Here is a 23,683-nt window from a genome sequence, read left to right as displayed (position 1 = left end):
TAAACCTTCAGCAGAGAATTGTACTGCGCCGTGGTCTATAATAAGAACCGCGGGTGCTATCTATAGATCCGGACGTCAGAACCATGGAAAGAACGCAGCTTCTTGATTGTTATACCCCGGAAACTCGTTGTTGACAATCGGGTGCTGCGCTTTATTCTTTGGCTTGATTGAGTTTGGCAGAGAGAAGCTGATTTTCCAAAGTCATTGTCTGCATGCACATTCAGCTTACAGCCAGGAAACCCGAACTGTCAGTGGGCGCCCAGGCAGTGGCGGACCAAAGGGGCCCTGGTGCAAGTTTTTTTTTGGGCCCCCTGCACCCTTCCCCCTCAAAAAAAACCCCCCTCAACTTTTTGCCTATATCTACTGCTTGCTAGCCGTAGATATACACTGAGTGGCCAGATTATTATGACCACCCCATCAGTACTTCGTTGGGCCGCCTCGTGACTCCACGAGATGATGAAAGGTGATGCGAGGAAGCTGACACGGCACTGTTGCCCTTCTGTTGGCTTGTACCAGTCTTGCCACTCTCCGTTCTGCCCTAACATTGACTAGTCGCTGACGCCCACAATTCGCACGTTCAGACCCAGATTTTCGGCTGACAGTCCGGTCTTTAAACACTTTAACAATGAGCCCCTCTTGAACATTGAACGAATTCTGCTGTTTTGCTGAGAAGATACGCTATTAGCGTATCTTCTCAGAAGCTGCACACAGCGTGCCGGTTGAAATAGTAACCGACACGCTCTTTATGCATATTATGACAGCCTGAGAGATGGGAGTCTGCGCTTGTCGGTCGTTCCGGGAACATAAAATAACAAAACATTTAAAATATTATTTTAAAAATGTCACCTTACCTTAGCCTGGTGGTCAGTGGATCTCCCTGGACCCTGGTTGTGGGGGTCTGCTGTGGCCGCAGCTGATCCATCCCTCTGCCGCCTTTCTGCACATCCGACACTCCCGGCCAGTGGCATAGCGAGGAGGGGGGGGACCCTGCCCCGGGCACAGGGGTGAACTGACCGTGCGGCCCTCACCGCAGCTCCCGGTCAGCCCGCCCGCATTAGACCCGGCTCTCTAATCGGCCGCCGCTCGCTTCTGAAGTGGGTACTCTGGAGGCCCCCTCGGACGGCCCTCTACAGTGCCTGTTTAGGTGGCCGCGTCTGCCTGATTCAGAGGACCCCCCTCAGGAGCGAGCGGCGGCCGATTAGAGAGCCGGGTCTGATGCGGGCGGGCTGACCTGGAGCTGCGGGGACGGCCCCCCCCCGCTCCGCCGCCGGCCGGGAGTGTCGGATGAACTGACACGCCCGGAGCAGAGACTGGGGGCAACTGTGCTGGGCCCCCCAAGGCTGAGGCCCCGGCGGTAGTTCCGCTACTGTGCCCAGGTACTAGGTGTGTTGCAATGTGACCACATGTCATGTTATACTGAATAGGGGTGTCACATGGTCCAAAAGGTAAACTTAGCGATTAAGATAGGAAATCAGACCTCAATTCCAGTCAATACTTGTTTTTGGGTACCACCCCATTGACTACCCAAGGGCATGTGAGGGACCCCAGAGGACGGGTGGGCTAGCATTTCACCTCAGGGTCTCAGACGGGAGGCGAAGACACCTGTGGAGTGAGTTTATGGACTCTTACTCAACACTCCCGAGAAAGAAAGAGGAGGGCACAGGACACTCATGGACTTGGAGACTCCAGCAAAGAGAGACAAAGTATTTACAACCTTCACAGATAGAGAACCTTTAAGCCGACCCGGCATACTGTGAAATTAGCTCTTGGCTGTAAGATACACAGTGGTCCATCGACAGCCACCTTTGAGAGGTCACCATACTTCCGTCAAGGACCAAACTTTTGCCCAGTTTCTCAGGTACGTCAAGCCCACCTTGCATTCTGTGAAATGGGCTCCTGGCTGTATGATGCTCAATGGTCTATCTATGGACTCCTTGGGGAGGTCACCATACTTCGGTCAAGGGCCAAGCTTCTGTCCAGCTTCTCAGGTACCGCAAACTGAGCTGGCATTCTGTGAAATGAGCTCCTGGATGCATAGTAAGATACCCAATGGTCTATCTACGGACTACTTGGGGAGGTCAACATACTTCATCAAACACCAAGCTTCTGCCCAGCTCCCCAGGTACCTCAGTTAGGCTGAAGTGCCTCCATGGTAGCTCGCTCAGGCTCCACATACTTAGGCCTTGGACTCAAGACATTGACCAAGCACATGGTAACTCTACTTAGACACCAGGTCTGGAGCTGCAGACAGAAGACTGTGTCCTTCCCCAGGCAGGAGGACCAGGGAAGACTGACTTCCCAAGGTCACCCCTAACTATACCATCTCCAGCCTGCACCGCTGGCCTCCTAGTGGTTGGTCAGGGAGATGTAAATATCCATAACTCCGCAGAAGCAAACCATGACCAGAGCTTTGGAGAGACTCCAGAAACCTGCCTCTAAAGTGTGAAAAAAAAATCTGTTTCTTATATATTTTTCCCCCCATTATTGCCACCTGGTGATCCTGCCTGTAACACGCTTCCTGTGCCAGTTTGACGACCTCACTCACTCAATCACTGTACTGTATCTATGAAGGAGCAGCATTGTCACCTAAAGAACAGGACTACAGAACACCCCTTGTCCTCGTGCGGTTTTTTTAGTCCACATAGAACAATGCTTACTGATAGCACAGGCAGGGAGACAAAACACATTCAACATTATATTTAAAGGAGAACTATGGGGTCAGGGCTTTTCCACATAGTTCTCCTTAGGGTAACGGGAGGACACAAACTAGCATCCTCCCGTCACCCAAAGATCAGTATACCGCTAGCTACAGCTCCCTATATACCGAGACGCCGCAGCCGGAGCGGATCCCGACATCGAGATCCGCCCAGCTCCATGAGTGACAGCTGGGTCTGCCTATATAGAGGCAGAGCCAGCTGTACCCGCCCCTTCCCCCGTCCGTTCCGCCATTCAGTGCTGGAGGATCGGCGCAGGGAGCCCAGCCCCTCCCCCTGTCACGGCAGAGAGCCGTAACAGGATCGAGAGGTGAGGGAACGCCGGTATGTGTTCTCTCACCTCCCGATCTACTGAGCCGACCTGTGACAGTCTCATTGTCACAGGTCGGCTAGAACTATGAGGTGAGTGAAAAGCACTCACCTCATAGTTCTCCTTTAACAGTCAAAAGGGGAGCAAATAAGTTTATTTTTAGGCTTTTGACTCTTTGTGATGTCCATGGCGGGTCAGCAAATATGGCAACTCAAGCGCAGATCTCATCACTAGAGATAAACCATCAAGTAAGAAACTCCGCTAAACACCCAACCATCATTCATGGGGGGAGTGGCCCTTTAATTTGTGACATTTGCCCTTCCTCAGTGTGGAGAGGACAGGAATGACCGGCGTCTGTTGTATGTTTTCTGAATGGGGATGACGGCACAGAAGTTTATTAATAGATTATTTCCAGTGTCAATTAACGAAGGTGAACTTGGAGGAGACAGCAGCAGAGGGTCCCAGCAGCTGACTAAAAGAACATCTCAGATTTTATTGATGTCTTTCTGTCTATCAAAATGTTTTCCGAGTGTCGCTTGTAGTTATAGGCACACATGGGGGCAGCCGTATTGGATGAAGACCGAGGCCGACTGCGCTTTCATCTTAGACGTGTAATACGATGATTGCTCTTTACTATTCCTCTCCCCATGCAAATCCGTCTCGTCAGACCAATGCAATGCAAACAAAACAAAAAAATCAATATAGATATCCCCCAGCACTCTTTGCAGTTTCTGATTTGGCCAATGAAGAGGAAATAAAAAAGTCATTAGAGGCTTGTTAATCTTAACCTGTTAATCCTGCCAGTAACACACTTCCTGTCCTAGGGTGACAACGATCACTTACTGTACTGTATCTATGGAGGAGCAGAGTTTTCTCCCTAGGTGGATTCCTCATGATTTGGACTACAGAATACCTCACCATCTCTCCTCATCCCTATAACATACAGCAGGAATGTCCTGTAGTCCAGCAATGGAGTTGGGTAGGGCTAATAGCAGAGCTCAGTAGAGCAGGAAGTTGGGTGCTCACCGGCAGGATCAACAGCTATTTTTCTGTACCTGAAGTGTTTTTAGAGTCAAAACATGGAGTAATGTGACTGTATTGAGGCGGTGTGGTGCATTTTTCTTCCCCTGACATACACATTAAACTACAACCAGAACTTGTAATGTTGCAGTTTGAATTGTCCTCTCCCGGTCAAGCCCCCAATGGCCAATAGGGAGGCCCAAAGGACAGCCATATCAGGCTCCAACTTCATAATGGAAACATCTGGATATAAAGAGATGATGCACGTGTACCAGGGGGCCCAGTTTATGATTGGTAAAGAAACCACTCCATCATCTCTCAAACCCCCGCCCCCGTTAACTTGGTTGGAGCTACGGAGCCTTCCTGGAAAAAACGAGGACCATGAAATGAGCTAGGAAATGATAAAACCATTGCTTGTAGAGTCCCACAATAGGCAAGCAGATAGGAATTGGGGTGGAACAATGGCCCACAAAACTTTATTCTCCACTATCAGACTGGACAACCTAGCCCGTCAGCAACAACAGAGGAACATATGAGCCCGGGTTCAGGTGACCACTCAGTAAATCTAGCCAACGGAAGCTCCAGCTGCTTCTTTGCTCGAGGTGTGAAGAAAAATAGACCGTGATATTTCTTCATAATGATGGTCATCAGCTATCCAAATAGGATGTTCAATTAAGCTGCAGACCTTGTTGCCATACATAGATATACGTTCATAGTCAGAAGATAACTTGAGGGTCTACAAGACTTAAAGGGGAACTATGGGGTTAAGGCTTTTCCCCGTAGTTCTCCTTAGGGTAACGGGAGGACACAAACTAGCGTCCTCCCGTCACCCTAGGCTCAGTATACCGCAAGCCCTAGCTCTCTATATACTGAGACGCCGCAATATACCACGAGCTGCTGCTCGCGGTATACTTAGACGCCGCAGCTGAAGCAGATCCCGACAATTGTTTGGATCCGCCCAGCTCCGTGACTGACAGCTGGCTCTGCCTATCTAGAGGCAGAGCCAGCTGTACCCGCCCCCTCCCCCGTTCCGCCAGTCAGCGCATCTTCCGTCCCTTGCGAGCGCTCACGTTGCAGGGGGGCGGAAACGGCGGGAGATTTAAAAGTAAAAGAACAAAAAAAGAAAAGAAAAAAAACCCGGAGATAAATCAGACCGCCAGGGAGGTTAAGGGATATCTGAAGCCGAGAACAGAAGCATATTATATCGCCGCATACCGGTCCTTATATGTGGTGGCTGCATTAGTCTTGCTTTAGCCGGTTTTGGTTTCTTTATTTTTACACTTTCTGTCCTAGGGGTTACAACACCCAACTTGCACAACAGCGTCATTACCCTGTGGACATGGTAGTCTTATCTGGTGTTCAGATGTTACTTGTCGTCACTTAAAGTCCATCACTTAGGTCCCATCTAAACAATTTAAGCAGCTACAGGACCAGTTTAGGTCCATGGCCAACCCCGCGCACACAACCTGCCCCCCCCAGTAGATTTATAATTACAGACAATGTATTGATTTCCAGTGCAATATGACGACATCTGTTTATTTTCATCTCAGAAAATGACAACAATGAGCAGAAATATACAATGCTACAGACTGCGAGAGTTTTGGAGTAAAAATTGAACTTTTGTTTATTTTAGCCTTTTTTTGAAAGGACAGAGAGGAGGTCACATGTAAGATGCTTAGCAATAGGAAGGGCTGACATTTAAAAAGAGGTTATCCAGTGAAGAATGAGGCCTGCGATTTGGGGAAGCCCAAATTCTACAGGAGAAGTAAAGGCTGTGTGTGGAGTCCCATCCTTATCTGAAGTCACCCGAGATTAGCTGGTTGGTAATGAGGATTCTACCAAAGGCAGCTATTCAGCTGGATGAGTAACTGTGGCAGGACTTCTCCAATAGATGTATGGATTGGCAGTGCTTCTCCAATAGATGTATGGATTGGCAGTGCTTCTCCAATAGATGTATGGATTGGCAGTGCTTCTCCAATAGATGTATGGATAAGGAACTAAGTCACCACACAGCTCTCTTTCTACAGGTACCTCGGGTACGAGTCTTGCTAGGCACTCCGCTCATATTTCACAAGACTGAGAAATCCATCATTCTCTGAAGTCACCCGAGATTAGCTAGTCGGCAGTGCTGAGTCTACCACAGACAACCATTACGTTTCATGAAAATCTATGGTGATGTGTCCGCCAACATCTCAACTGCTTTCAGATAAGGGACTAAGACTTAACACATCTCCCTGTATTCTATGGATACCCCTGGTTTAAATTTTTTACCAAGAATTAGAATGTAGATAAAGACATCTGACTCTGCTATCTACAGACACCTCAGGGTTTGAGTCACTCAGCGAGCACTCAGCTCTTTGAAATCCGCAGGAGAACCAGGGGCTGTGTGGACTCCATCCTCATCTCACCTGAGATAAGAGAGCCACTGGTGCATATTCTACCAGACAACTATCAAATTGAATGAATATCTATGGCAGTGTGTCCTCCAACAGCTCAACTGCTTTCAGATAAGGGACTAAGACTTAACACATCTCCCTGTATTCTATGGATACCCCTGGTTTAAATTTTTTACCAAGAATTAGAATGTAGATAAAGACATCTGACTGTTACATGTTCCAGGCCAGTGATAAAGTACTGAAGCCACAGTCATAGCCAAGCAGTAGCACTAGAACAATGGCAGATTCCAAGTTTCTTTGGGGAACGGTTTACTTTAACAAGCTGGGAGTTGGAAATAAATCTGCCCATAAATGTTTCTTCTTACAGAATGGGTTGCTTAATTTTTTTTTTCACTTCCTGGAGCTCTGCTTTAAGGGGAGCCCATCATACATGTACAAAGACCATTTTATGGCCAGCAGCAATGATAAGCCAGCCGGATACTAGAAGCAAGTTCTTTCACTGCGGCATGGCTTCCAAGATGGCCGATGCAACAAAACTGCAGACCACCATTTTGTAAAATGAAGCCCATCAATTCTCTCCATGGAGTACAAGTAGGTCAGCCAACCTACTAGAATGATGGTCTGGATTCTAGTTTGATGTTTGTTAGCCAACCAATAATTAAACAGAGTTTAATGAAAGAGCAATAACTGTGTCTTCAGCCAATCGAAGAACTGAAGGTTCTACCAGGAAATTGACCATCATAACCTAAAGACAGGTCCAGGGATTGATCTACGTGTCCCCACTACATTCTAAACAGATAAAATGGTCACCAGCACTCCAAGTTTTGTTCAAAACAAAATCCTTTGATTTCATTCTAGCAGGTCAGACCAGCATGCGTGGCAACGTTTTGGAACCTGTCCGGTTTCCTTCATCAGGCAAACAAAAGTGATACATTTGCCTGATCAAAGGAATTGGATAGGTTCCGAAACGTTGCCACGCATGGTGATCTGACCTGTTGGAATGAAATCAAAGGAAAACTTGGAGTGCTGGTGACCATTTGTTCTATTTTGCAAGTATTTGGTGGCGCCATCTGTGGCCACTTCACCGCACAGCTGTGACCCCCATTGCCTTTGCCTCAATTTGGCAGAAGTCCTTAACGTCAATCCAGCCTGAGCGCTACAATGTTCCCATCCATTGCGTCCCTTCCATATACTGGGCAGCATAAGGCCATCCTAACAAGGACAGCAACTTTTTCACATTGTACCCCCAAGTCAGCTTTTTTTGGCTAGCGTCTACCACGTACTACACAGAATATTCAGCAGGGATATCACACTACAGGTGGAGGCTGTTGATAGCGGATTACAGATGCAGGTTGAACAAATAAAACTTTATCAGACGATCACAGGAAGTGCAGAGACTGTTCTTGAAGAAGCAACTTTACATATAAAGTGTCTGACAAGTATGGTTGTGTTTGTGTGTGTGTTTCCTCTCTCACAACCAATCAGCTTCTCCCTTTAATTCTCTAACCAGCATCCATAAAAGCAGAAGCTGATTGGTCGCTAGGAGGACACGATGGACACCCGTCAGGCCAAAGATTGCACACGAGGGCCAACAGTGAGGGGATATATAAAGCCACATATTTCGTGCCAAATCCTTGTACATGATCAAGGAACAGAAAAGCCCATTCACCTCCATCCGCCAGTCCAAGTGAGCAAATTCTCCCGCCGCGGACATTCTGTAACAAACCCATCAGAGGAAAAGGCTCCCCCGTCTAATCCCTACTATTGTCGTGGCTATTTCAGAGGTTTGGTTGTTTCTTAAAAGCAGAGCAGCACAATTAAAAAGGAGAGGAAAGTCCATCAGTGATCCCTGCGACTCAGTCAAATCCGTGCCAATCACTCTGCTCCGAATCGTACTCTGGCTCCGCCCCTATACATCTGACGCCTTCCAGGAGCATGGGGGTACCATGATGGCGGTCTGCAAGTAAGAAACGAGAGGGGGGAAAAAAGCAAAACTTTATTTGTGATCGATGCAAAATGCTTAACCCACTACCTTCCTCGATACATTAAATGGTTAAACAGTGTCCCAGGATGACCCAGGATAGGAATTAAGATATACTGCGCATATCACGTGTAGATTTTACTAGCTGGCAGGACTGTAATGAATGTGTGACTAGACATTGAATAAGAAGGCCTGGATATAAAAACGGAGGGGGGAAAAAAAAAAAAGTGTAGTGAAGAGGGTTTCCTCATCTCAGAGAAAGAACCCATCCCTCTAGGACACTAGCAGAAAAGCAAAGCATTGTGGGAGTAGGAGGGATGGTACCTAACAAACCACTTTTTGAGCGCAGTATAACCCAGTTGTCTCAGCATTACCTCTACCCCGTGTCCCTTAATGAAGAAAAATAATTCTAAAAATGTTTTCACCATTTTTTTTAAATTAATTGCTTAAAAGGAGAGATATGAGGCGAGTGAAAATCATAGAGCCGGGGGGTGAACAACCCAACACCAATAACCCATGTCATCACAGGGGTGACGGAGGAGGGATCGCCGATGCGGCTCTGCACATGTCCCATCTGTCTGGGTGGCAGATGTGACTTGCAGTAACAGAATTGGAAGACACAGTTGTGTGGGAGGAGATATGCACAGTTGTGCTAAAATATCCGGACATAACAGGATTCCCCAGGAAGGTGCACCCTGCCATTATACTAATATTGGAGAGGGGTTAGGGGATATTGTATACTTTCACGTTTCATACGTATGGCTGTAGAGTGAAACGCGGTAGAAGCGTGGAGTTGGCCTTTAAGCCAACACTTGGTTAAAGCAGCAACAAGAACGTGCCAATTCTATCCAGCCATACTCGTACATCTTAACCCCTTCATGACTGAGCTCGTTTTTAGTTTCTGTTGGTAAATGACTGACACACTTTTGAAATTTTTTTTTTTTTTTCAGCTAATTTTATAATTGACAATTTTTATTAAAGTAGCATATAAGTGATACATAACTGTAGGCATCAGTTAAGGCGTCAAAAATGACTAACATTTCACCAGAAACCACATTGCATACACAATACCGTCTTCTATAACGGATTCGTTTCATTATATATCATCAAGTATGATAAATCTACCGTTTGGGTCAAACAATAAATCATGTTGTAGAAAAGTGACAGTGCGTTTAATGGCTATCATCACACCCTTGTGTTCAAAGAGGTAGTGAGTAAAATTTTTGGTTTTGCAACTCGGGGGGGTTCTCCTCTTTGAGGTGTGTTTCTTGGACACATAATATGTCACAATTCAGAGATGCAGCTTCCTTCAATAGCATGTCTCGTTTAAACGGACTATTACTTAACCGCCATAATTATTGATAAAAAGGTGTAGAAAATGAGCCTGGGAGGGACACTGAAAGAGATTGCAGCGGCACTGAAACATCGTCATACTGGTGTCTTGGTAGGTAAAGATAGTAGAAAAGACATTGTGAAAGAAACCAGATGTTTCATTAAAAGGTGAGGTATAAAATGTCAGGTATATAATGGCAAATCAGAGGTAATACATAGCTGTGTTGTAAGGAAAACAATAACATACCAATAAGAACAAGAACTTAGCAATAAACATTGCAATAACATAGTTCAAAAAGTGTGCGTAGCACACAATTAACCGGGGGTGTGTGGGGAAAAAAAAAGCACACAAACTTCAGCTTAGAGATCCCGATATGTGGTAGAGGCGCCACTTAGTGGGCTTGAAAGGACTCATGTGAGTCTAGTGCATGAAAAGCTCAGTGTACAGACCAGTCCACCACCACATGCTGTGGGGTCTTACGTTGCACTGTAGGAGCAGGTATGGAGATTGTGAGGCCCCAGGAGCGGAGCATATCTATGCCATCCAGAGGTGTCAGGATAGGGATGAATTTATTTTGATATGTAACCAGTAATTTGGTAGGGAAGCCCCATCTGTATAAGATCTTGTTCTCTCTGAGAGATGAGGTAAATCGGAGCAAATTCCCTCCTTTTTGATGCGGTGGCTGCTGATATATCAGAGTAGAGTGAGATGTGAGAAAAGGGGTCAGGCAGGCCGGCTGAGTGTTTGGTCAGAGCTAGGAGTCTCTCTTTTACATGGTAGTAGTGCAGCCTAGCAATGACATCCCTGGGTATGGAGGCAGGGAGGTGCTGCGGTTTATGCAGCCTGTGAGCTCTGTCAATGAGCAGCTCTGATGCAGGGAAAATCGGTAGCAGGGACTTCACCATTTGTTGTAAGAAGACATGTAATTCAGCAGGGCTGACAGACTCAGGGATCCCCCTGAATTTAATATTATTCCTCCTGGACCGGTCTTCAAGGTCTGCTATCTTATCCTGGAGCTTTTGAAGCATATGTTGTTGATCAGAATAGGCATCAACCATGCTATTATATGCTGATGCATAGTCACTCATTCTGGCTTCAATGTGATCTGTACGTTCCCCTATCTCATTAACTTGAGATTGCAGGGAAGTGAAGGAAGTTTTGAAGTCATGTTGGAGTTCGGATCTAAGTGACAGGAGCATAAGTTTGATGCTGGCTTCTGAGGCGGCGTTGTTAGAGACTGGAACATCTAACAGGGCTAGATGTTCAGGGGGCCCTGTGAGGGGGGCCTGTGAGAGTGTGCTGGTTTGATTTTTTTTTACTCACAGACTCCTTGGTGTGTGGAGAGCTGAGAGGAGAGCTAGCTGGCCTCTTGGAAAGGTGCTTTGAATGCAGAGGTGAAGTGCTGTTGTTGTCATCCATGTCAGAGTCCTGGCTGCCGCTCTGTGAGGAGCGGGATCTGTGTGAGGTAAACACAGGAGCTGCACCTGCGCCATCTTGTCTCCCTGCTGTCCTGTGTGGAGGATAGTAGTCTGTGAGCCTGCAAGGTCCTTTCGGCTTATTCTTTCCCTTAGTCATGCTGATCAATGCAGCGGGGAGTAGAACAGGCAGGTTAGGGAATCTGAAGTTGCGTGTGTGGCTGCTGTGAGTTGCTTACAGAGGGATCTCTTCGGGAGCCTCAAATCATGCAGCCATCTCTGTCTGTGGCCAGGCCACGCCCAATTTGTCAATTTTGACATTTTTGCTGTGTGATTCTTCCACGTCAGTAATATACTTTCTTACAAAGTGCACCCACACATATTATATATTGTTTTTTTAGAGGACAGATAGGGCTATAAGTTTATATCACATATGTGTACCTAACGCCTCACTTTAGGACAAATAAAATATAAAAAAAAAAAAGAAGAGGAAAAACGTAAAAAAACACTTTTCCCAGTTTTGATTTGTAGTATTTTTTACAAAACCAGCACAGCTAAAAAAAAAAATGCAATAAATACATTTATTTATCCCTTATTTTTTTTACACTTATTTTTTTATTTTTACACTTTTCACAATTTTAAACTTAAAAATGTTATTTTAATTTATTTAATTATATCAAGCAGTCATTGTGAATTCATCTCACCATTACTGCTTGATAAATTAATACATTTTTGGTTATTATCAGGCTGCTTCAAACTTCAGAACAGCCGATAATAAGTTAGTGACACTGATCCTGCAGCAGTTCAGGATTCAGCGGTCACTAGTTTTCTGATAGTTACAACAACCATCAGAAAACTGAAACATTCTTCTTTCAGGAATAGAGACATTATGTCTCTATTCCTGAAAGTGAAGAAAAAAAAAAAAAAGACAGTATAGCTTGAGAGAGATATCTTTCGATCTATACGAGCTGTCAGAATGTCGGCTTTTGCCGGCATGTGTGCCCGCTCTGCTTTGACTCTCAGACACCCGATATTAAGGCATCAGGTGTCTGAAAAAGGTTAACCCTTTCATTAATGGATGCCTCTATAATGAGGCATCCATTAATGAATGGTAACCGCTGATTCTCAGCGGTTACCTGCCTTCTAGTGCAGCAAATAACTCGTCACGCACAGTGTACGTGACGAGTCATTTGGTCCCTTTGTGGCGGGACGTACAGTGTACGTCTCCCGTAACGAAGGGGTTAAAAACAGAAAATCAACGATAGATTTTCTAATGGCACTGAACAGCTTCATTAGCAGCAGAACATGATATTTCTGTGCTTCTTGGTCCGCATCCAAGCTGGAAGGATTGATCGGTCGGGCTGTACAAAGTCATTAACACGTCTGCAATATTACATGAGGGCAAAGCGTTTCACCATCATTATCGCCTCCTAAATTGATACTAAATAAGTCTGATGAGTTTATAGCAAAACAGGGCAGAGAAATGATGATGAAGTCCCAATGATAGTAATTCAGAGCTGGAAAGTAGATGAGAACCCAAATCAATAACATCTCATACAAGCTGCAATGTGTCAGTGGTGAAGAGAACCATTCCGAGTTAAAATGGCAACTGCAAGAGCAAACTACAGGTCATTCAGGGAGAGTTTACAGGTCATTCAGGGAGAGTTTACAGGTCATTCAGGGAGAGTTTACATCTACTTAAAAAGGGATGATAACAACTTTTCCCACATTTTGAGAACGATCTAGATCAGGGGCAGGCAAGCTCCGGTCCTCCAGCTGTGGTGCAACTACAAATCCTGTTAGGCATTGCAAGTCTCTGACGACCACAGGCATGAATCCCAGAGACAGATGCACAATGGCATTGGTGGTAGTTTCACTACTAGGTTTCATCTATTAGGTAGATGGTGATCTAGCAGTAGCTCTCAAAGCTGATGCTGGTAGATCAGGAAGGGGGGGAATGGCGGCCCCTTTTATTCCATTTTGGTATATTTATTTAGCTGTGCACACATGATTACCTATTAGCCTGAGTCTGCTGAGCCCAGCTCCCCGACACCTTTCTTGTGGATACTGGGGGTTGTAGTGCCTGTTGCATTGCATTGCACACAGCCTGTTGCGCTGCACTGTTTGCAAAATACAGCAAGGTGAGCCAGGAAAGAGAGAGCAAGGAGAGACAGCCAGGAGAGAGAGAGCAAGGAGAGAGGAGACAGCCAGGAGAGCGAGGAGAGACAGCCGGGAGAGCGAGGAGAGACAGCCAGGAGAGCGAGGAGAGACAGCCAGGAGAGCGAGGAGAGACAGTCAGGAGAGCGAGGAGAGACAGCCAGGAGAGCGAGGAGAGAGCCAGGGGAGGTTTTTTTTTTCCGTTTGTAGATCTCATGTAGCTCGTCATTGGAAAAGTAGATCTTAAACACAAAACATTGTGGGCACCCCTGAGCTAGAGGGTCGGAGTTTGCCTACCCCTGATCTAGATGTTCTGGGATGTCAGATTTCACAGCACTCAATGCCAATCTGAGGCTTCCAAAGCAAGCAACATACTTTCTTGTATCAGTGTTAATAAAAAGAATGTTGTAGAGCAGAAGAAGGTGTGGAGGAGGGAGGGCAACTACAACAATAAGAATTATGAAGGAACTCAGCTATGAGGAAAAAGACTCACTGAATTATTTAAAGGTTATTAAAAGGGGACTGGTCACCTTATCTAAAAGGTCAGTGTAGAAAGTTTAGATGAAAGCTGCTCATGTAAAGAAACCACAAGTGATGGAATCTATCTGGAGGATGGAAGTAGAGAAGCGGAGACGTTGGAGGTCTATACACTATTACAAAGGGAACCACGTGTCACGGTTTGCATGCTATAAAAACACATCGATAAGGTGTTTCAGCAAAAACAGTCATTACATATACTAGGAGAAATTTGCTTTGGGCACAAGAGAGTGATGTCCATCTGTAGAGAGGGGAGGAAGCGCATAGCTGGAGGGAGAGTCTCCATCTTTAAGTTTGGCACAAACTAGACATCTATGGAAAGGTACATGGAACCGTGGTGGGCACAACGTTTTTTTTCCATGGCAACATGTTTTTGCAGTCTATTGAGTCCATGGGGGTAATTTCTGATGTCAAATGTTAAGTAAATGTCCCACACAAGGCCCATTGCTGCCTTGCATGCCTCCCCGCTCAGGACCCACCACCACATCACGTGCCCCGACTCAAGACCAACCGATGTGTCCTATGCCTCCCCGCTCAGGACCCACCGCCGCATTGCATGCCTCCTCACTCAGGATCCACCACCACATCATGTGCACCCTGACTCAAGACCCACCGATGTGTCATGTTCCTCCTCACTCAGGACCCACCGCCGCACTGCATGCTGCCTCCACTCAGAACCCACCGCAACGTCACATGCTTCCTAACTCAGGACCCATCTTCACGCTATGTGCTTCCACCGGGTTTACCAGAACACTCCATGCCTCCTCAGGAGCCACTGTCACACTCCCTGCCTCCTCAGGAGCCACTGTCACACTCCCTGCCTCCTCAGGAGCCACTGTCACACTCCCTGCCTCCTCAGTAGCACAATATATACATTGCCAATTATTAAGCTCCTGAGAAGAGTTGCTTCTTCTTTAGAGATGTGAGGGGAAAAAAAAAAACTCACTCAAAACCCACTGCAACGTTGCATGCTCCCTAACCTAGGACCCATTGCCATGCTCCGTACCAATACACTCCCTGCCTCCTTGGGAGCCACTGTCACACTCCCTGCCTCCTCAGAAGTACAATTTATACAATGCCAAGAATTGGGCTCCCGAGAAGAGTTGCTTCTTCTTTAGAGATGTGAGGGAAAAGAAGGAAATCACAAGGCTCAGGAAGCTGGGGTGGTAACCAAACAAGACTTGTTTCTTCCAAATTTGGCTTCAGGTAAGAAGAAGGAGGGCCTAGTTCAAGAGGCGTGGAGAAAGGACATGCCAATAGATCATGATCCCCAATACCCAAAACGTGTGGGAGTAATCTATTGGCTTTTAGTACCCATAGAAAGTATATTTTGGGCTTTTCATATTGCTAAACATATTACAATTGTAACTTTGACCAGTCATATATATTTAAGGCTGCATCTCAGATAAGTTATATGTAACTTGTTTGGGCTCACAAACATTTTAAACCAGTTGTATGTTTAATTACCCGAAATGGGGACTTTTTTTTTTTTTTTAATACAATGGAGCACTTTGTAGACTTTATTGAATCATCAGAAGGGCAGAAGACAACAACAGAAAGATGTTTGGGACAAACAGGCTTCCAGCTGCTATTTTCAGGGCTCTGTAATTCACGTATAACAGCATTGTGACACCGCTGGAGGCTGGAAACTCATACACATCTCTGCATTAGCTGAGAGGTAATGGCATCTAAATCTGGATAATATCAATTTCTCGCATTGACTCCTATCCAATCTTCCCATTGGAGCAGCTGCTATGAAGCTTTTATCTGGTCTAGACTGGGAGGGGAGCCATGGCAGAGACTGGCCACGAGAGAACTCCGACAGTGTGGAAACCAGGCCAAGATGAGGCTGGCATATTCCAAGACAACACTGGTAAAATCTATAGTACAGGATGTTGGGGAAGGGGGGTGCGAAATGAAGGTGGACCGTAATGTTGGAAGACAAGACGAGCATTTCAGGTAGTGGGACGTAAGACTATCAACTTGTGAGCCACCTAGATCATACCAGCTAGCTGACTGATGGATGAAGCTCACATGCAGGAAGAGAACAGTTATTCCCTTCCAAGAGAATAAAAATATAATGTTTTGTGGAATAACAGAACGAACAGAAGTACTTGTCCCTCCCTATGTCTAGGGTCACATCTCCGCAGCGTCACTTGCTTTTACCAAATAAAAGTAATTCACACACTTGAAAGGTTTGTCGCTCTGATGAAGGATCCCTGTGCGGACCCGAAACGTTAGCACCATATGACAGCATGCGACATTGGGTATTGAATAAAAAATATAGAAATGCTTTAAAAACCCTTCAAGTGTGCGCCGGTGAATTACTTTTATTTACTATCAGTGTTTTGCACAACGCCATCCGTGTGGTCACCTGGGCACCACATATACCTTGTGGTTTTGAGACCGTGGCAATGCGAATGGGATTTGGACTTAAGTTACTTGCTTTTACCAGACTGTGTTCATCCAACCTCATTCAGGAGCAACTAGCTAGATAACCAACTGCAGCCAATTGAATCACTTTTAATCCAGTTAAAGTGACACTAAACTCAGGAGTTAAATCTGAATAATACATTCAACTTCCTTGAATTGGTGCTGACACTGTCCTTCCTTCTGGAGGGGGGCCACTTTTGTTCCCCATGGTCCCTGTGTGTGTTGTAAAGTAGTCACCGCTCCAACCTCGCTCCAGTGATGGACTACAATCTCACGTTAAGTTTATTAATTTGTATTGAGATTGTAGTCCATCATAAGAGCGAGATTGGACTGGTGGCTACTTTGCAGGGTTTTACCATTAACCATTTGTTTCAAAATTGAGCAAAAATTAAACGGATGTTTCTTCATACCGACTTGGGAGAGGCTGCTCACGGTCTACGGGTATGAATGCATGGGCAATTTTATTGGAAAGGTGAATAAATTGCTTTAAATTTTGGCTAAAGAAAACTAAACATTTCATTGATCAGGCGGACTAAACTTTTGAAAAAAAAAAAAATGATCACACCTCCTAACAAAAAACACAACTCGCATACGACAAATAGCTTAAAGGAGAACTATGAGGTGAGTGCTTTTCCCTCACCTCATAGTTCTAGCCGACCTGTGACAATGAGACTGTCACAGGTCGGCTCAGTAGAACGGGAGGTGAGCGCACACATACCGGCGTTCGCTCACCTCTCGATCCTGTCACGGCTCTCTGCCGTGACAGGGGAGGGGCTGGATTCCCCCCCTCCCAGCTCCGATCCTCCAGCGCTGACTGGAGGAACGGACGGGGGAGGGAGCGGGTACAGCTGGCTCTGCTTCTAGATAGGCAGAGCCAGCTGTCACTCACGCAGCTGGGCGGATCTCGACATCGATGCCGGGATCCGTTCCGGCTGCAGCGTCTCAGTATACCGAGAGCTGTAGCTCGCGGTATACTGAGCTTAGGGTAACGGGAGGACGCTAGTTTGTGTCCTCCCGTTACCCTGAGAACTAGGGTGAAGAGCCCTAACCCCATAGTTCTCCTTTAAGAGATAAAAGAAAATAAGTTTCCGAAACGTTCCGAGCCTCACGTCACTTTGCCCTGAATGGTCAAAGTGCCAGCGTTGGGCCATCACATTGCAATTTCCGTGGTCCAGTAACCGCCATGTAGGTAAAAACCTTGAGAAAGACACTTACCCAACACTCGAGCCTGCACCACCACCCTGACCATGGTTTTGTCTTCAGTCTCATTGGCCAGGATCATTTCCTCCTTTACGACTCCCTCTTTGTGTGCTGTGTACTCACATTTTATGCTGTGCCCTGCGGGGGGGAAAGAAGAAAAAAGTCAAAAAGATATAACTTCCCTTTAAAAAAAACTGAAGTCAAGGAAATTTTTTGGCACCATCTTTAGCTGGTTCCTCGGTTTAAACAAAAACACTGTTCTACAAACAATCCAACTTTTAGTTGTGTGTCCCAATATAGAACAGAAATGGTGCCATACAATATTAAGACAATGCTTCCTGGATAACATGCAAAAAAACCTTGAGGGGTTTTCAGGGAGCTTCATTGGTGAATAATGGAGGCAGGTAGGCACATGTATGGGAAAAGGTGAAGCACATGATGATAGGTGCGCTCTAACGGTTTACAGACAATTGGCTTCAGGTTGGAAATTATCTGAAAGACAGAAGGAGGCTACTTCTGGTCCTCTCAGCAAACTGGTTGGGACAGAGGGGTCTATAGACCTCCAAGATGATCAACCATCCTCAAGGATGTCTCAGCAAAAATCTCACCTAAACACGTATGCCTGGCTTAGGTTTGGCTTTCTAAACACGTATGCCTGGCTTAGGTTTGGCTTTCCAAGCACGTATGCCTGGCTTAGGTTTGGCTTTCTAAACACGTATGCCTGGCTTAGGTTTGGCTTTCCAAGCACGTATGCCTGGCTTAGGTTTGGCTTTCTAAACACGTATGCCTGGCTCATCTCTAGTTGTATTTCAAGAATTTTTAAAACACAAAAAAAAAGACAAGTGGGTTGAACAAAGACCCCCCAGGGGATGTCATACATAATAACATACCAATCGGGCAATCAGCCCAAACACAACCAGCAGGCTTGAACTGGCGGGATCGCGGGGAGGAAGGCGGCGGGGACAGCAACGGCGACCAGAGTTAAGGCGCACCCTCACTTGCATCATACAAGCGATCGGATGTCTTTTACAGACGCCGGACCGCTTGTATGTAAACGTATATTAAAATCCTGGCAGGTTCCCGCTCGTGCGCGCCAGGGGGCGGGTGCGGGCACGAAGGAAGTCTAAAGACGCCCACCCGCATCCAGGAGACTACCGTCCGGCTGTCTTTCAACGATCGGCGGACGGTAAGTGGTTAGGAACAACTCAGGTGTCAGGTCACAGGTAATTGAGACACATAATGTAGCCACGCCGCCCATTTAGAGTAAAAGATGTTGGAGCGACCCTGGCACCTTGCGACCCACTCCTCCGCCTCCTGGATAACCTTTACCTGCGAGATCCAGTCGGACCTATCAGGGACCTTGGGTTGCTTCCAGTATTTGGGAATGAGTCTCTTGGCAGCATCCAGGAGATGAGGCAAGACACTCCTCTTATAGTATCCAACAGTCGTCGAGGGGAGGTGGAATAGCAGATAAATGGGGTCGTCAGGTGGGCTGGTAGTCGTGATAAGCTTAAATTTGAGAACGAATATCTTGCTAGAAACACCGTAGAAGGGGACAATCCCACCAAATGTGTAGAAGGTGTCCGGGCTGCCCGCACCCACTCCAACACTGAGAGGACGCTCCTGAGTAGATGGGAACTCAAATGAAGTGGAGTGCGATACCACCGGGATAGTAGTTCATAACTAGTTTCATGTTGCCTAGAGTCCCTGTCCATGCCTTACATCAAGAAGATGATCATCCAGGAGAACCCAATGGTACAACACAACTCTTTGGCCGAGTGTTTCGGGCAGGTGTGTCCCCGCAGATCCTACCTTGCTCAGCCAGCGTTAGTCTCAGGTCTATAGTTGGCCTTAAGCATCAACCGCGTCGGAAAATGTGAATGTGACCCAACGATGGTTGCCTGGTGTAGTTAGGCTAACCCAAAATGAACCCTGAAAGTCCAGGGCAGGGAGCCTGCGGGTCTGTATTACAACAACTAAACATTAACTTTACCAGAAGCAACAAGACAAAATTAAATAATTCACCAAAGAGGATTTAATGGATGTAAATGCAGCCACGGGAGATGGCAGCATTAGTAGAATCTCATGGTTATGTCTGAAGAATTACACCGAGCCGGCGTAGTGATTATCCCGCTGGAAAAAGCAATTAGAGTAGCACACCAGGGACCATTTTATCATTATATATGTCACCGTGAGCGGCTCAGTGTTCCCCACCCCCTCCCGTATACAGTAACTAGATCATGCCCTGCATCATGGCTCAAGCAGCACAATGCATTTCCAAAATCAGAAAGACTGCATTGCTGGGTAAAGGGTCTCTACACCCAAAAATGCATCACCCTGGTGACACCCCATCACACAAGGAGAGACATAGGAGGTCTGTTTACACGTTTTAGGCATGCACACAAAACCTAAAATGAAGCTATTTAGCTGCATTCAGGAATCCAGAAACCTGCTCAGGAGTTCAGTTTTCCATCCAGACATTGCTGTAGCGCTCCAGTCCATCTCACTGCCTTCTGTTGGTAATCTGGGACCCCCTTTTTGCTTATCTGTATGTAGAGAATGTTCCTGGGTATCCATCTCCTCCATTACAACTAGAGCTGCCGCTAACGATTATTTTCAAAATCGATTAGTTAGCCGATTATTAAGTTCGATTAAATCGGATAAAAAATAATACATTTTAAAAAATGGCTCCAGTGATGGGACTACTAGTTTGTATTGAGATTGTAGTCCATCACAGGAGCAAGCTTGGTCCGGTGGAAGTAAAAAAAGAAAAAAAAAAATTGTGGTGTGCAATATAGTGAAATGAAAAGTGTAAAATTATACAGCAATGAATGCAGCATGGCACCGGCTATAGAGGACTACAAATCCCAGCAATTGTACATTATACAGCACAATGCAGAATACCACCTACTATAGAGGACTACAACAAATCCCAGCAATATTACATTATAGTATATTAGTATACTATAGTATACCGTACTAGTATAATATATAGTATATATTATTACTTCTCCACGCGTCCCTGTGCCGATAGTGGATGTGGGCGAGCGTGAGGCGGGGAGGAGGTGCGGCGTGTGGATGCGGGCGGGTCTGGCAGCGGCGAGCGTGAGGTGGGGAGGAGGTGCGGCGCGCAGCTTGTGTGGGGCCGTGAACAGGGCCAACTAATCAGAGGCCGATTCAATCGATGATTGAAAAAGTTGAAAACTTTTTCAATAATCGATTAGTTGTTGCAGCCCTAATTACAACCTTCTTATTGCACACAAAAATCACAAATAGTCAGATATAACAAAGCATCAATATTTGAAAGTTCCTCACGGGCGCCAATCGTATCCAAAGCCACCATAGATGTTTGAATTTCACCAATGATACACCCTGTGGAGAGGCAGTAACAAAGCACGGGCTTCAAGCAGCAGAGTCATCCACTGCACATGTGAGGATCTCTGGAATCTGCATGCAGTGGATTACAACGTGCTCAAATTATAGACAGTTTTTGGGGTTTAGTGGTAAGGTGGGAACCTTCGTTAGATTGGTATTGCTACTAGCTTAAGTGTGGGGGTAAGCTATAGAAAGCTTACCAATGGATGTCTACATTCATGGTATAGAAGCAGGTGACAGAAGCGGAGTCAGGAGCAGGCCGGGTCATACACTAGCGAGCAGAATGGTACCAGATCAGGAAGCAGAAGAATGGTCAGGGACGAGCCGAGGTCACAAGGCAGGCAGCAAGCAGGCAGAGTCAGGAATCAAGCTGGGTCAAACAGGTTATCAGGAGCAGAAAACACAGATGCAGGTAATAGCTGAAGATCTCTCAGCAAAGTGTAGATGCAGGGGCCATCTTTAAATAGCCCGCCTGGCGCCAAGGACATGCGTGTGCACGTTTTTTGCGCATTACTAGCGGCATCACGCTGAATACACGCATGCGCATAACGTGCAGTGATCCGGGCAGAAGCTGCACTATGGGTGCTGATTGATATACCCTGACAGGAGGGCCCAGAAAAAGAAGAAGCTTCGGGGGACCCAGAACAAGCAGAAGCTTCGGAGGGCCCAGAAAAAGTAGACGCTTCGGAGGGCCCAGAAATAGCAGAAGCTTCGGAGGGCCCAGAAAAAGTCCCGCCTGGCGCCAAGGACATGCGTGTGCACGTTTTTTGCGCATTACTAGCGGCATCACGCTGAATACACGCATGCGCATAACGTGCAGTGATCCGGGCAGAAGCTGCACTATGGGTGCTGATTGATATACCCTGACAGGAGGGCCCAGAAAAAGAAGAAGCTTCGGGGGACCCAGAACAAGCAGAAGCTTCGGAGGGCGCAGAAAAAGTAGACGCTGCGGAGGGCCCAGAAATAGCAGAAGCTTCGGAGGGCCCAGAAAAAGTAGACGCTTCGGAGGGCCCAGAAATAGCAGAAGCTTCGGAGGGCCCAGAAATAGCAGAAGCTTCGAAGGGCCCAGAAAAAGAAGCTTCGGAGGGCCCAGAAATAGCAGAAGCTTCGGAGGGCCCAGAGAGAGAAGCTTCGGAGGGCCCAGAAAAAGCAGAAGCTTCGGAAGATCCACAGGCATAGCCAGGACAACGAAAATTTAATCTGCAGGATGCAAACGTAGCATGCAAGTATGCATCTCGGGCTGGGGGAGGTCTGGATACATTAGATTAGGGGGGCGAGGCGGGCTGGGTAAGTATATTTTATCTGAAATGCACTTATCCTTATCCTGAACACTAAACCAAGATTAAAAAAATAGGACATTAGTAAAATCAGACGTCAAACAGAAAAGACACTCGCTGCGTTTCACCAATCAATCCCATTCTGACTTCTCCAGGGGGACCACATCCAAGTGACATTGGATCCATAAAAAGCCGCAGACATCGGTTTGATTTCAGAATACAGCTCTGTCTTTTTTTTCTATCCATCAGGGAAAAAATCCTGGCTTCAAACCCTTATACGTCGTCCCCCAATAAGCAGCTTACCATTTAATAAGGAAATCTGAAACATAAACCATCTACTGCACGAAAAGACGCCACTCTGAGGGCGCAAACAGATGGTCCTGGAACAAGATGTCTTCCGCATGCCAATCTTTTATTAATTTAGATTAATTAACTTAATTGGCATTATTACCGCGCAGACAGAAGAGAGATAGGAAATGAGGGGCACCATGAGGAAACACCAAGTAGATGACTCAAATCCTTCCAATCTGTTACCCGATGCGGGTACGTAGCGCTCTATAGCCAGACGATGTTGTCACAATGGGATTGTACAATTTATAAACGAAAAAACTAAAAAAAGTCGTCAACATGCGTCTTCGCGGTTTGAGGAAAAGGTGAATCTGACTGGAAAAGGTTTACTGAATCCTATGTAGACTGTGCGTTTCGTGACTCCATAGCTCTACGTTCATACGCTGGAACTGTTCTACCCGTCAATGAATTGGGAAGCAGACAGTTTTGTGATCCAGGAACCCGCACCAGCTAACTGACAACCAATGCAATATTATTATTATTATTATTATTATACAGAGTTTATAAAATATATAATAATATAAAATATAAAATATAAGGAAGACATTACAAATCACAATACAATTCAAGACAAGATGGTGAGGGCCCTGCCCCTGAGGGTTTACAATCTAAAATGGGAGGGGCCAGTGATACATGAGGAGGGAGCTGTGTGGGGATGAATTGTTTGAGAACGTGATGGTTGAGCTGTTAGGTTGAGGAGGGATAGGCTTCCCTGAAGAGATGGAGATGAAGAGATGGAGATGAGGAGTCTTTAGGGAACGCCTAAAAGGCAATGTGGCACAACTTTCTCAAGAACAATGGTCGGGGACACCCCTCCAAGCCTGCTGATTGGGCAATGAAGGAGAAGCTGCACATTGACAATTCCATATGTCTCCTTCAAACAATAGTCTTGTATGGTAGGACCAGCACTGCAGTCCCAACTACTGAGTAGAAAGAAGAACTCCGCAGAGCACAACATGCCTCTATCTGTAACACAATGCCGAACAAGAGCAATCCATTCTGTGAAAAGGAATAAAATAAAATAAAAAATAACAGTTTATCTTTGCTGGCAGCCTCTTCCTCACGGTATGCGAGAGCTGGAATAGGAATTAGCAATTTCCATGGAATTGATAGGGGCTTCTCTTCCTGTGCTCCATGTATCTAACATGAGGCAGTGGTGGGAAGTGCAGTTTCAGCCAACCACACAC

At 46.2% G+C, this 23,683-nt stretch overlaps 1 protein-coding gene across 1 annotated transcript in view; it reads right to left on the bottom strand.

Moving 5' to 3' along the window:
* Positions 1-8,022: 8,022 nt before the first annotated feature.
* The window catches only part of CUNH20orf27 (chromosome unknown C20orf27 homolog), a 44,665-nt gene continuing 29,004 nt past the window's right edge, over positions 8,023-23,683 (bottom strand). Inside the window, exons 4-5 of the mRNA XM_018569677.1 lie at positions 17,512-17,634; positions 8,023-8,397 (exon numbers count right to left, since the gene is read on the bottom strand). Coding sequence (XP_018425179.1) covers positions 8,297-8,397; positions 17,512-17,634 — 224 coding nt within the window. The 3' untranslated portion in view covers positions 8,023-8,296. The remainder of the gene's footprint in view (positions 8,398-17,511; positions 17,635-23,683) is intronic.

The sequence above is a fragment of the Nanorana parkeri genome, unplaced genomic scaffold (assembly GCF_000935625.1).
Source record: "Nanorana parkeri isolate BGI_ZX_2015 unplaced genomic scaffold, ASM93562v1 scaffold1379, whole genome shotgun sequence".
Lineage (NCBI taxonomy): Eukaryota > Metazoa > Chordata > Amphibia > Anura > Dicroglossidae > Nanorana > Nanorana parkeri.
The sequence above is the reverse complement of the archived record's forward strand: the minus strand, read 5'-3'. Positions and strand labels throughout refer to the sequence as shown.